The sequence below is a fragment of the Psittacula echo genome (genome assembly GCF_963264785.1).
Source record: "Psittacula echo genome assembly, chromosome: 12".
In the NCBI taxonomy this organism is placed as follows: domain Eukaryota; kingdom Metazoa; phylum Chordata; class Aves; order Psittaciformes; family Psittacidae; genus Psittacula; species Psittacula echo.
The window spans coordinates 9,591,590-9,603,998 of record NC_137747.1 but is presented as its reverse complement, the minus strand read 5'-3'; the positions used below and the strand labels follow the sequence as shown (position 1 = coordinate 9,603,998).

General features: G+C 61.7%; 1 protein-coding gene across 1 annotated transcript in view; it reads left to right on the top strand.

Moving 5' to 3' along the window:
* NOL4L (nucleolar protein 4 like) overlaps window positions 1-12,231 on the top strand; it is a gene marked incomplete at both ends in the record, with an annotated part of 54,059 nt that extends 41,828 nt beyond the window's left edge. Inside the window, 6 exons of the mRNA XM_080627999.1 lie at window positions 8,254-8,525; window positions 9,212-9,397; window positions 9,475-9,666; window positions 9,754-9,876; window positions 10,134-10,335; window positions 12,032-12,231. Coding sequence (XP_080484125.1) covers window positions 8,254-8,525; window positions 9,212-9,397; window positions 9,475-9,666; window positions 9,754-9,876; window positions 10,134-10,335; window positions 12,032-12,231 — 1,175 coding nt within the window. The remainder of the gene's footprint in view (window positions 1-8,253; window positions 8,526-9,211; window positions 9,398-9,474; window positions 9,667-9,753; window positions 9,877-10,133; window positions 10,336-12,031) is intronic.
* Between the last annotated feature and the right edge of the window lie 178 nt (window positions 12,232-12,409).

Here is a 12,409-nt window from a genome sequence, read left to right as displayed (position 1 = left end):
ACTGACATGGGAAGGGAATGTGCATGGATCAAAGTGTCGAGCACTCTTCGGTTTCCTTTTCTCTCAGCCCATAAAAGCTCTTTTTTCTGGAAGCAGATGTGTTTTACTGGGTTTACACTGGCTTAAAGGCCACGCACGTGCAAGACTTTCCCAAGGAAATCATCTAAACCAGCCTGTGGGACCTGTGTGCTCTGTGGAGCCCAACTGGCCGAGGTGCCCTGCGCAGAGTGGTCAATGCACTCCCTGCCAGAACAGGGTGTGTGTCCGCATCTCCTGCTCACGGCTGCCCACTGTGCACAGCAGCAGCCCCACAGAGCCACAGCCTCCTTCCAACGGCTGTGGCAGTGAGCCCTGAGCCTCCCCTGCAGCCAGGCTTAGCTCCAGGCAGCCCAGCACTGTGGAGGGGTCACACATCACCTCCTTTGGATCAGGACTCGGTACTCTCCAACCTCTGGAAGTCCTCTTGAGTTACTAAATTGCTCCTGCCTAGTGCTGCCTGATGGGTGGGATGCCTGGAGTGTGTCTGCAGTGTAAGACACGGTATAAAGTTTTAATGAAGAGCTGCCCTGTAGGGGAGCAGGATCGTCTGACAGGCTTGTTAAAAAGGTCTTGTTTAAAGTACCAAGCACCAACTCAGGTCTTTCAGAGGAGGAGCCAGTGCTCTCCTATGGCATGTGAGCAGAGTGGTGTGAAATCCAGAGAGGCAGGAGAGCGGGGAACCATCACCCCATGCTTTGATACAGCGGTACCAGCTAAATCTTCAGAGCTAAAAAGCAGCTAGAATGGAAGCCAATACCTTGTTCTGTCCCGTTGTTCGTAAGCTTTGGCCCATGATAGCCATGCTGCAACCAGCATCAGCCCTTGGAGCAGCAGAGAGAGCAGATTAGACCTCATGGCTTCGGTGGTTAAGGGACAGAGATGGCACCACTGGAGAGCACTGGCAGCACAGCCGTGTTCCCACTGGGATGGCGGGTGCATGAAGGGATGCAGGACACACTGGCGAGCTCTGAGCACATGCTTGCTCCTTCCATTTTCCTTTGTTACTCGTCCTGTGGCCCAGCACGGAAAACGTGAAGCTCCTGCAACCTCCCTTCCCCATCGGATGTTGCTCACAGCTCCCAGGCCCGCAGGAAGCCGGCAGCTACCCAAAGCGACAGCAAGATCAACACGAGCCCTTAGCTGCTCAAGTGGAGCTATTGTGCAGGACATCCTGGAGGCCACATCTGCAGGAGCCTGCACGCACTCAGAGCAGATGAACGCTGAGTGCTGCTCCATCTCACTGTCCCCTGTGCCTGTCACTGTCCCTGGAGGTGTCCTGTGCCCGCTCCTAGCCAGTTGGTCCTGCTGATAGGATACATCTTGCCTCATCCCTGGCTATGCCTCCAGCTCCATCACCCAGGAGCAGTGCTCAGCCCATGGACAGGGGTTGCTGCTCTCAGCCCGTTCTTCCCCATCCTCCTAAAGAGCTGGGTAAGCTCCCCGGTGTAAGATCTGCTTTCCCTGCATGGGGGGCATGGGATTGCTGCATGGCACCGTGTTGGGACAGGTCCCTTCCAGCTGAGTCCCTGTGTGCAGCCCTCACTTGACTGGCAGCATCCTGCTGAGCCCTTCTGCCTGGAGCAGCAGTGGCTAATCCAGACCTTGGAGAAAGGACTTTCTTAACCTACTTAACCGTGCAGGCACACGCTCCTCGGGGGCATCCCTTGGGGCGGCTGCTTGGGAAGGCTCCGAGTGTTGGGGATGTCCCTCAGGAGCGCTCCAAGGAGGGACCTCAAGGACACACAAGCAGGCGTTCTCAGGATGCTGTCCTGGGAGCAGGTAGAACACATCACACCCTGCCCTGAGGACAGTGGGACAGCATGGAGCTGTCCCCAGTACAGTGTCCTCTCTCTGGCATGGCTCATGTCCTGCAGCTCTGGGTCACAGCCCCGTTACTTGGTGAGATGCTCATGATGTGCTGCACATCCCCTGCTTTGCCCAGACTGCAGAATCCTCCCTGTTCCACAGTGCTTCAGGGCTTCTGACACCACCACTGGATTTCCCTGTCCCAGACACCCCAGCTCAGAGCCCAAACAAGTCATGGACCAGCATCCAGGCCTTACAACAGCTACGGGTGACCTTATCTTGTTTTTCTTAGTTCTGTATTTCTCCTCTCTGCGGGTGCCCCCCAACTGTGCTGTCCCCACACAGGGCAGCAGGCGCGTCCTTGCCTTGCCTGTGCACCCTGGGCTGGTGGCTCCATTCTCCGCCGCCTCTTCAGAGGCACATCTGTTCCTCCCGAGCAAAGGCCTTGGCCAGTGATAAACACTCTCCTCTTGGCGCCGTTTGAAGAGCTGCAGGGTGAGAGGTGCAGCACGGGCGCTGCAGGGATGTGATGTCTGTCACACTGAACGGGGCTTGGGCTCCCTCTTGGTTCGTGTTCTAGGGGGGCTCTTCCTTAGTCTGGGGCAGAGAGGATCACCAGGCAGCCGGTGCCTGTGCCCCCACTTTCCTCCCCAGATCAAGCACCCCCATCTAAAGCAGAGAGCAGGGTGAGCCCCACAGCGTGTCCCTTGCCTGGGAGGGCTACAGAGCCCAGTGGCTTGGTGACAGAACCGCTCTGCCCTGCCCGAAGGACGGGGTGGGCAGCAGGGTCTCCCTGGTGGCAGGTCCGTGCTGCAGGCACCAGCTCCGTGTGGATCCTGCCCAAAGCCACCAAACCCGTTTGCTTGGCGTGGGGAGAGGCAGTGCCCGGGCAGCGCAGGGCTGTGGCCGGTCCCCTCCCTGCGGCAGGATCCGGGTGGCTGCCAGCCGCGGTGGCACAAGGAGGGGCTTGGTCTGCACCTTGTCCTTCCTCACCGAGGTGAGGGCCGGGTCCTGGCTCCGGCACCGCTGGAGCAGCGAGGTGTCCAGAGGAGCGGTGGCAGCAGGGATGGGGGTCAGGAGGACAGGGGACAACCAAGTGACCACGTGTTTGTGGCAGGGCTGTTTCTGCAGCGGGGGCTGATGAGCTTTGGTGCAGGAGAAGGTGCCCATTGCGGGGCTGTGGTGAGGTCCCGGGGCCGGCCGGAGCTGCGGCTCCCTCGGGCTGGGCAGCGGCGCTGGGGGGAGACGGCACCGGGGGGCACCGTTGATGGCGAGGAGGGGGGGCGGCCGCACAGCGCTGCCTTGTCCAGCCGAGCACACACATTGTGTCTTGCGGGGCCAGATGTCTGCCTGGTCCCGGGCAATGGGCGAAGGCAGGGAGCCGGGGAGGGAGCGCAGAGGGTGGGCGCTGTGTCTGGGACATAACGAGGTTTGCACTAACGAAGGAAGACAGGAAATAGAGCGTCTTAACTGGATACCGGCCAGCCCCACCGCCCCGCGGCCCCCGGCAGCACTGCTGCTGCTTTCAGACTGCATCTTGGAGGCCACGGGCTGGAGGGAACAGGCTCCATGCTCCAGCCCTGTGAGCCATGCCCGGCCACAGTGGCCAGCACAGCCGGGGCCTCTCCTGCTCACTGCCCAGCTGTGGGTGCAGGAGCCCTGGGGTGCTGCTCCCTCACAGTGAATGCAGCACTGCGGCCCAGCCATGCCCCCCGCAGGGCTCCCATTCCCACTTGGTCTGTCCAATTTGTATCAAGTGTCCCTTCCTCGCAGGCTTTCCTCCTCCCCTTCTTCCCCTTTCTCATCTCTTTTGTGAGTGAATAATTTATGGCACTTTTCGTCTTCCTGGCTGTTGTTGCAGGCGGGCGGTGGTGGGATGCTCCAGCCCGTGCCGGTGCCACGGCGGGGTGGAAACAGGGCAGGATCCTCCTGGCTGTGATGGGGACTCTCAGGTGGGAGCAGCAGCCTCTGCCATCACCCCACTGGCCATGGGCAGGCCAAGCAGAGCTGGTGTCTCCGTGGTGGTCCATGGGACCAAGGGACACCGGTGGGACCCGGTGGTGGCTGCAGCACCCAAGGACACGCTGGCAATGGCCAAGATGTGCCATGGCGGTGCTGGGCAGGGGGTCCCACACTGGCAGGGCGTGGGCAGGACCGGGCAGCCCCCGGCCCACCGCATGGTGCGGGGCTGCGGCGAGGCTCCCGTGGGCCGCGGTCTCTTACACAAGCTCATTGTTTGTGAGTCAAAAGAGGTTTTGTGTCCGCTCTGGAGATGTGACAGGAGGAGGAACAATTTGCCCCATTCATCTTGAACCCTGCCTTTGGAGAGCCGGGCCGTGGCCTTCGCCTGTTAAACCCCACCACTTCCCTGCCGTGAAAACCTCCTGGGGAGCAGGTGTTGGGAATCGCCCCTTCCCCTCCTGATCCCCTCGGATCCAGCACCACAGAAATCGAGGATAATCCCGCGGCCTCTTCAAAATGAAAACGCTGAGCCCTGATTAATTCATTTAATAAGTGACTGATCCCCTCCTCCCCGGCGCCAACGACCAAGAAGCCATTTTGCTTCTTGCTCTTGGGGCCGGGCACCGCCGGCGATGCCGAGGGGATGCTGAGGAGATGGTGAGGGGATGCCGATGGAATGCTGAGGCTGATGCAGATGTGGTGTCCCCGTGGCCTCCTCCCAGCCTTGCTGCTCACCCGGCCATGGCCTTGGAGGGCAGCGCTCGGGGCCTTGGGACCAGGCAGTCTCCATTGGGCTCTGCAGCCTCACCAGCATCCCCCACACGGTGCCGAGGTCTCCTCTGCCTCCAGCCGATGGAGGGGATTAGAAGGAAGGACGAAATACTCCGTTTTCCAACGCAAAGATCAAACCGGTTGGGAAGTGACATTGTTTTTACAGTTCCATCTGCTTCAATTAGGGCACGGGGGTGGAGCAGGGGGGCTCCCAATTATCCTCATTAGAGGGGCTCCTCGTGCAGCCAAGCTCCAGCCGCGAGCAGGGAGCTCACCGGGCTCGTGCTGGTTGCTAATGAACACAGTGATGGCTGCACAGCCTGGCCTCGCTCCCCGCTGCTCCGGAGCCCTGCTCCGTACGTGGGGTTTGGGACTCCACAGAAACCCGCCGGGCTCGGAAGCTGGGTGGGTTTTACTGCAATGGGATTCTCTGGGAGCGTGGCCAATGCTGCCATCAGCAGAGCAGGAGCTGAAACCCAGCATCCAAAGCAGGAGGGCTCCTGCTCCGTCTCTCCAGGTCCTGCTTTGCTGGGGGGTGCCCCAGCCGCTGCTCAGGGCTGGTGGGGGCTGGATACCCCAGTGAAGCTGCCTGGGGAGCAGCAGCAGCACTGGCATCATCCCATCAGCACCAACCAGAGCACACCGGTGCTCTCAGATTGCTGAGGCCATTTCCGTTCAGACCCAAGGACCTCAGCAGGGTGGATTTGTGGTCATTTCCCTGCTCACACAGGACTGAATTAATCCACCACTTTGTGTGCTGTAAAACTATAGAAATAAGACAATTACCTGTAGCGAGTGAGTTTGCAGACCTTGTTGTTTGTTCATCCTTGCATTGAACTGAACTGTTCTTTTAGTAGATGCTGGTCCCTTACTTTAGATTCCTATTTCGTTTTCTTATTCCACTTGGACAGATAGAGACATCTCCTTTGTTAGCTATACCTTTTGGCTGTAGCAAACCCAGTATCAGTAAATGCAGCAGGGTCAGGTAGAAACCTGATTTGTGTGTGTTTTGTGCAACACAGAAGAAAAGCTGAGATCTTGAGAAGTCGGGGGCCCAGATCTCATCTCCAGCATCCTGCTGGTGTGGGACTGGCACTGCAATGGGGATGGGAGCTGCAGGGACTGGGACAGAGCTTGGGGCTGCAGGTGGATGGGCAAGAGTACAGAGGGGATGCTCAGAGCAATGCAGGGATGCCCAGGGCAGGTTGGGGATGCTCAGTCTTCTCTTAGGTGATGCCTCTCTTGGTGCCCTTGTCTGGCAGCGCTTTGGTGGTATGGGGGAGGCCGTGCTGGGGGCTGCCTGCACCCCAAAGAGCAGGCAGGAGGTCGCTGCCATTGGCTTGCAGGACGGGTGCTGATTGGCGCTGCGCTGTTGCTGTGCTGTGCCCGGGCTGATGGCTGGGTCTGGTGTGCAGCTCGTGCCTCCGAACATGGGAATAATTCTCCTTAATCCTTGCGGGAGGCATCGCTGGATGCGGCTGGAGCCTCCCTCTGGGAGCCCCGTCAACGAGCCCCGTCAACCCTGGCGCAGAGCAGGGGGAGGGACAGGACCTGCCGCCATCCTGTGCACTCGGTGCCCCTGGCCACCTGCATGGGGACACGGCTGAGCCACCACTGCGCCTGCGCCCGTGCTGAGGGCACCGGGTGCCAGTGGGGGGGCTGGCTCTGTGCCCCAGCAAGGCGCGTGTGGGGCAGAGCCCCGAGGAGCACGCACTGGTGCAGGGCTGAGCCATCGCATCGTGCTGGAGAGCAGCACCCACGGTGCACGGGGGCAGGAGAGGTTTCAACCTAACCTGAGCTGTGGCTGAGCCAGCAGCAGCCCTGTGCTGTGGTCAGGCTGCAGAGCTATGGCAGGAGACCAGAGCTGGTCCTGGGGGGTTGCCTGGGGGGTGCCCCATGTAGTGCTGGCTGCTGGGCTCCCACGAGCCCCATGCTGGGAGCAAGAGCTGCTGCCTGGAGCCAGCCCCATGCTGGGGAGGTGATGGCTGCCGCTGGCCCAAGCGCCTGGCACACAGACACCAACCCAGGGACTGGGTCAGTTCTGGTCAGTGCTCAAACAAGTGACTGCATCAGTGCAAGGGAAAGGAGGGGGACGGCGCCCTGCAGAGTGGGGACCTCCTCATTTAGAGGCTCACGGGGTGAGGAGCAGCCTGGGCATGAGGCCGGGCAGCGAGTGCTGGCAGCGGGGCCGGGGTGCCCGGGGACGCGCGGCGCCGCCCCGCGGTGGGGTCGGGTCCCTCGTGTCCTCAAGTGCGTTTGTCCGAGGGGACACAAAGTCCTGGGCAGCCGCAGGGTCACGGGAGCGCGCCCGGCGCCGCTCGGTGCAGTTTGTGGTGCGTGGCGCGCAGGAGGCGGCAGCAGCCGGGCACCGGCCCCGCGCCCCTTTGGCCCCGGTGCCCGTGCGCCGGGGCTGCCCCACGGCCCGGCCCCATTGTGCTGCGGCGCGGGCCGGGCTCGGAGCCGCCATCTGCTCCCCGCTGCCGGCGGCTTCTTTGTTCGGCGCAGGCTGGCGCAGGAAGCGGCTCCCCACGTGCTTCGTGCGCCCTTTTCCTCTCGCGGAGGCACCTCATGAAATAAAGGATTGACTGCAGCGGGGGGGCAGGGGAAGAAACGGGCTGAGCCCTGGGAAATGTCGTGCCTGGCCCCAGGGCTGGGCTGCCCGGCCGAGTGCAGGCAGGGCTGGGTGCAGGCAGGGCTGGGCTCTCTGCTGCGGTTGGGCTGCTCTTTGGAGCAGGAGGCTGCCATGGTGGGAGCTGTTCATGGGCAGAGGGATGGTGCCAGGAGCTGGGGGTGTGAATGCAAGCAGGAGCTGGACTGTGCTTTGCTGTCACCAGGCCATGGGTCTGCCTGGTTTGGGTGGTGGGAGAAAGGGATGGCGCTGGGGAAACAGGGGAGCAGGAGTGTCCATGCAGGGTGCAGGAGGTTACTTGGGCTTTGGGTGGGACAGGAGGGACATCGTGCATCCCCTGCCCCTCCTGCAGCATCGTGATGAGGAGCCTTGCCCGGCGGCCTGGCCACTGCAAACAGAGCTCCCAGCACTGTGTCCATTCAGCACCAGCTCAGAGCTTTCCCACCCGGTTGGGCCCGTCCTCATGTGCTGTCCCCTTGCCCCAGCGCCCTGCGATGCAGCCTGTCCCTGAGCTGCTGGTGCTGGAGCTCCTCGCCTCCCAGAGCCCCAGACGGGGCCAGGAGGACGCGCGGGGAGGCGAAGGACCTGGCGGGGAGCGGCAATGCCCCTTTCTCCTCCCTGCAATGCAAACAGAAACCGAAAAGGACCAAATTCCAAAGTTCTTATTCAAGCCCGGGCGCCGCAGCCCCGGGTGGAGGCGGAGGGACCGTCCCCTGCGGGAGGGACGGGCGGCCCTGGTCAGGGTATGGCAGGGTCCGGTGTGCTCTGAGGGACCAGGGAGCGGAGCCGTGTGATGATGGTGTCTGTGCTCCCGGCTGCTGCATCCTGGTGCCCGAAGCACGGCCCTGCCGGCCTGGTTCCTGGCAGCACATGTGATGATCCTAAGTGAGTCCAGGGCAGCCCTGGGGCTTCCAAAGCAGGGGCGCATCCATGCTGCATGTGCTGGTGGGCTCAGGGGAGGTTGGCACCGTGGTGGCAGAGCTGCTCGCCCGCCTCGGGAGGTGGTCTCGGGGCACCATGGAGTGAGCACACGTCCTTCCTTGCAGATGACTCCTCATCAGAGAGCTGCAGCGGGAATGGCTCCTCCACCCTGAACCCCTCGACCTCGAGCAGCACGCAGGGCGACAGCGCCTTCCCCGAGATGAATGGGAATGGCCCCGCGGCACCCATGGACTTTACGGCCGCGGCCGACGAGCAGCCCATCAACCTATGTGACAAGCTGGCCCCGGCACACGGCACCCCCTCCTACCAGGCGGACGGCTGCAGCACCGAGGGGCTGCGCAGCAGGGGCAAGTACGGCGTGAAGAGCACGGCAGAGGTACGGCCAGGCTGCGCTGGGGCTGCTGTGGCTGGGGAAGATGGGATGGGACACGATGGCCATGGCCCTGGTGTCCCTGGCCAGGGCTGGTCACGGGGCATGGCACACTGGGAGCAACCAGGCCGGGATGTGGCTCCTTCCCCAGCACCAGGATAGCACAAAGGGGGGCAACTGGGTTGGGAGCCTTTCCCTTGTAGGGACACAAGGATGCACAAACTGTGCCTGGCCAAACCCCAGCCCTGGGCTGCTGCTGCTCAGCAGAATTCAGCCCAGGCATTGAGCAAGCAGTTGGCAGAGAGGAGGAGGGAGGGTTTGAGAGAGCTGGGGGCACCCCTCACATCCCAGCTGCCCCAGAGCCGGGGCTCTGCAGTGGGCTCATCTCACCCCAGCCCGTGCAAGGAGGAACCTGTTTGGTCCAGGCAGTGTTTTCCACAGGGTCAGGCAGAGCCGCGCTGCCTGCACTTTGGGCCATCACAGGCTGCCTGAGGGCACCATGTCCCCTCCTGCCCCATGCAGGCAGGAGCTGGAGCTTGGGGAAGCCCAGTCATGGGTTCATCTTCCCAGGTTGCAGGGACATCAGGAAAGGGGGCAGAAGCAGTGAAGCAAGGAGAAAGGGTTTTTCCTTGTGACCCCAGGCAGAGGCAGGCAGGCAAGGGATGCTCATGGTAATTCCTGTGTCCTCTCAGTCCCCTCCATACAGCTCTGGCAGCTACGACTCCATCAAGACAGAGGTCAGCGGTTGCCCCGAGGACCTGACCGTCGGCAGGGCCCCCACGGCCGACGAAGATGATGATGACCACGACGACCATGAAGACAACGATAAGATCAATGACTCGGAGGGGATGGACCCAGAGAGGCTAAAGGCCTTCAATGTAAGGAGGGCTCCATGGGGAGGGTGAGCCCTGCTGCCTCCATCTTGGTGTTCCACCATCTCCCTTCTTCTTTGCAGATGTTTGTGCGCCTTTTCGTGGATGAGAACCTGGACCGGATGGTTCCCATCTCCAAGCAGCCCAAGGAGAAGATCCAGGCCATCATCGAGTCCTGCAGCCGGCAGTTCCCCGAGTTCCAGGAGCGGGCACGCAAGCGCATCCGCACCTACCTCAAGTCCTGCCGCCGCATGAAGAAGAACGGGATGGAGATGGTGAGCGGCCACCCCACTTCCCCCCCCTGCACCACTGCTCCTGGTGCAGCAGGTTCCTGAGGGTCTTCTCTGCTTGTGTCCCTGCAGACCAGGCCCACGCCACCACACCTGACCTCAGCCATGGCAGAGAACATCCTGGCTGCTGCCTGTGAGAGCGAGACACGGAAAGCAGCCAAGAGGATGCGGCTGGAGATCTACCAGACCTCCCAGGTACGGTGCTGGCGGCTGGAGGTGGGCGAGGGAATGGAGCCAGCAGCATCCTGTGGTGGTGGGGAAAAGGAGAGACATTTCTGAGTGATGACAAGGCTTTTTAAAAGTCTTTCTGAAATGAGAGGGCTGCAGGGCAGGGCCCTGTGGTGTGTCCTGAGACTCAGGCCAGCAGGGATGGGGAGCTGGACCAGGCATCCCTGTGCTGCAGAGGAGAGCTGGGCTCCTCACTGGACTCAGTCTGTGTTTCCCCCACACAGGACGAGCCGATCGCTCTTGATAAACAGCACTCCAGAGACTCCACAGCCATCACCCACTCCTCCTACTCACTGCCAGCTTCATCTTACTCCCAAGACCCAGTCTACATCAATGGAAGCCTCAACTACAGCTACCGTGGCTACGGGTCCCTGGGGGGCAGCCTGCAGCCGCCTGCCTCCCTCCAGACGGGCAACCACAGTAACGGTGAGTGACCACACACTGCACTGGGAGCCCCCCGGCATTGCCTCCATCCTAGGCTCCAGATCCCTGCAGCTGGTGCTGGGCAGCCAAGCTGGGCAGAGGAGTTCAGGGCTGCTCCCAAACCTCCTCTGCTCCTGCAGCTGACCTGCATTGCCCAGCTGCTCTGCTTGCCTCATCAGCAAGTGCTAACTGCTGAGCTGAACGTGGAGGGACGCTGGAGGTGGCACTGGGAGGGAGGGAGCGTCACAAAATAACAGGAGAATCTGCACCAGCTGTTAATGATTAACAGGAGCGGGCGCCTATCACTGCCCTCATCTTGGGGCTGGTACGAGCCCGTCCTTCCCCAGCCTGCTTTGGTGGCTCTGGGAGACCAGGACGGGGCTGGTGCAGTTGGGGCTCCTGCTGCAGCTCGGGAGGGTGGTTGGGGGCTGGCTGGGAAAACAGGACCGATGCTGCAGGGCAGGAAGGCAGGAGGAGGGTACAGGGGGTTGACTGGGTTAGGAGCAGGTGAACAGAGCCCATGCTGGTCCTTGGCCAGTCCTGTGGCAATCTCCAGGCTTTTGCTTGCCCTGGTGCACACTGTGCTCCTGCCCTGCCCCTGCCCACCCCAACAGGAGTGAGGATTTGGAAGGATGTGATTTCCGGAGCCCTGAGAGATGCCTGTCTGGGATTAACTCTTATCATCCCTTCCTAATGCTTCTTAACCCTGAATAAAGAGCCCGCCCCGGCCTCCAGCTGCTGAGACCTAATCCATGGAGCCGAAGCGATGGGTCCTGCCCAGGGCAACACCAGCACCCCTGGCCCTGCGCTGGCTCCTGGGGGTGAGACACCGACCACCCCAGAGCAGCCCCAGGGAGCAGCCAGGCCCTGCTCAGCACAGCAGCACGGGGCTCCTTTTGAATGCATTCTAAACCTCTGCTTCACCCGTATTAACTTCCCCTTTGCCCAAGCTCCTGCCCAGCCCTTCAGAGGCAGGATTGTGCTGCCATGGCAGGAGCGCTGCAGGGAGCTGCCCATCTCCCTCGCTGAGCAGGAAGCCTGCAGGGTTTGCTGCCCATAAGTGTCTTCTCCCTCCATCCCCCACCTGAGGCGATTCCTGCTCAAACCACGGCCCCACCGGAGCAACTTCCCCCTCGGTGAGCCAGGAAATGGCTCCGTTTACTGCTGCCTTTTCTGTCCAGTGAAATTGCTTTCATTTGAGAGCCACCTCCTCCTCCTCCTCCTCCTCCTCCTCCTCCCTTAGCAGGCTGATTACCCTGGTGTGCAAGTCCTCTGCTGGGGCTGCTCCTCCCACAACATTTCTGCTCCAGCGCAGTGTTCCCTGGATGCTTTCCCTCCTGCCCTCAGCAATGGGCTCCCCTCTCTGCCACTGTCACCAGCGGGATCCCCCAGTCTCGGGGGGCTGCTGAACTCCTCCATCCTGGTGGTTTGCAAATCACTGCAGCCCAGTCCCTGCTCAGTGTCCCTCATGTCCCATGGCAGTGCCAGGCCACTCAGCGGGAGCTCAGCCCTCCTGGAGCCTTTCTCCAGCATCACCAGGTGCTCGGTCAGCCCGCAGCGCTCCAGCTCACAGCTCTTAGCCCAACACTTTGCAGGGAGAGGTCCGGGAGCAGGGGCTTCCCATGGGGATCTCCTCGTGGCAGGATGGACACGGACAAAGCTCCTCTGCCTGAGCTTGCCTCTTGCTTTCCCCCGGCAGGTCCGACGGATCTCAGCATGAAAGGTGGGGCCTCGAGCACAGCCCCGTCCAACAGCACCAGCAGGGGAATGCAGGCTGCGCAGCTGAGCCCCACGGAGATCAGCGCCGTGCGGCAGCTCATCGCTGGCTACCGGGAGTCCGCGGCCTTCCTGCTCCGCTCGGCAGACGAACTGGAAAACCTCATTTTACAGCAGAACTGACTCCTGCGGCTGCGCGCTCCTCTCTCGAGAAGACAATTCCGACCTGCTGGCAAGAGGCTCCCGGCGCGTCCTGCTCAGGACCACCACCGCCCTCCCGTCCGGGTACCTGTAGTTTTAGAAGGTGGAATCCAAAAGACCTCTTTTCTTTTACACTCCGAGCACCTGGGACTTGAGGCAC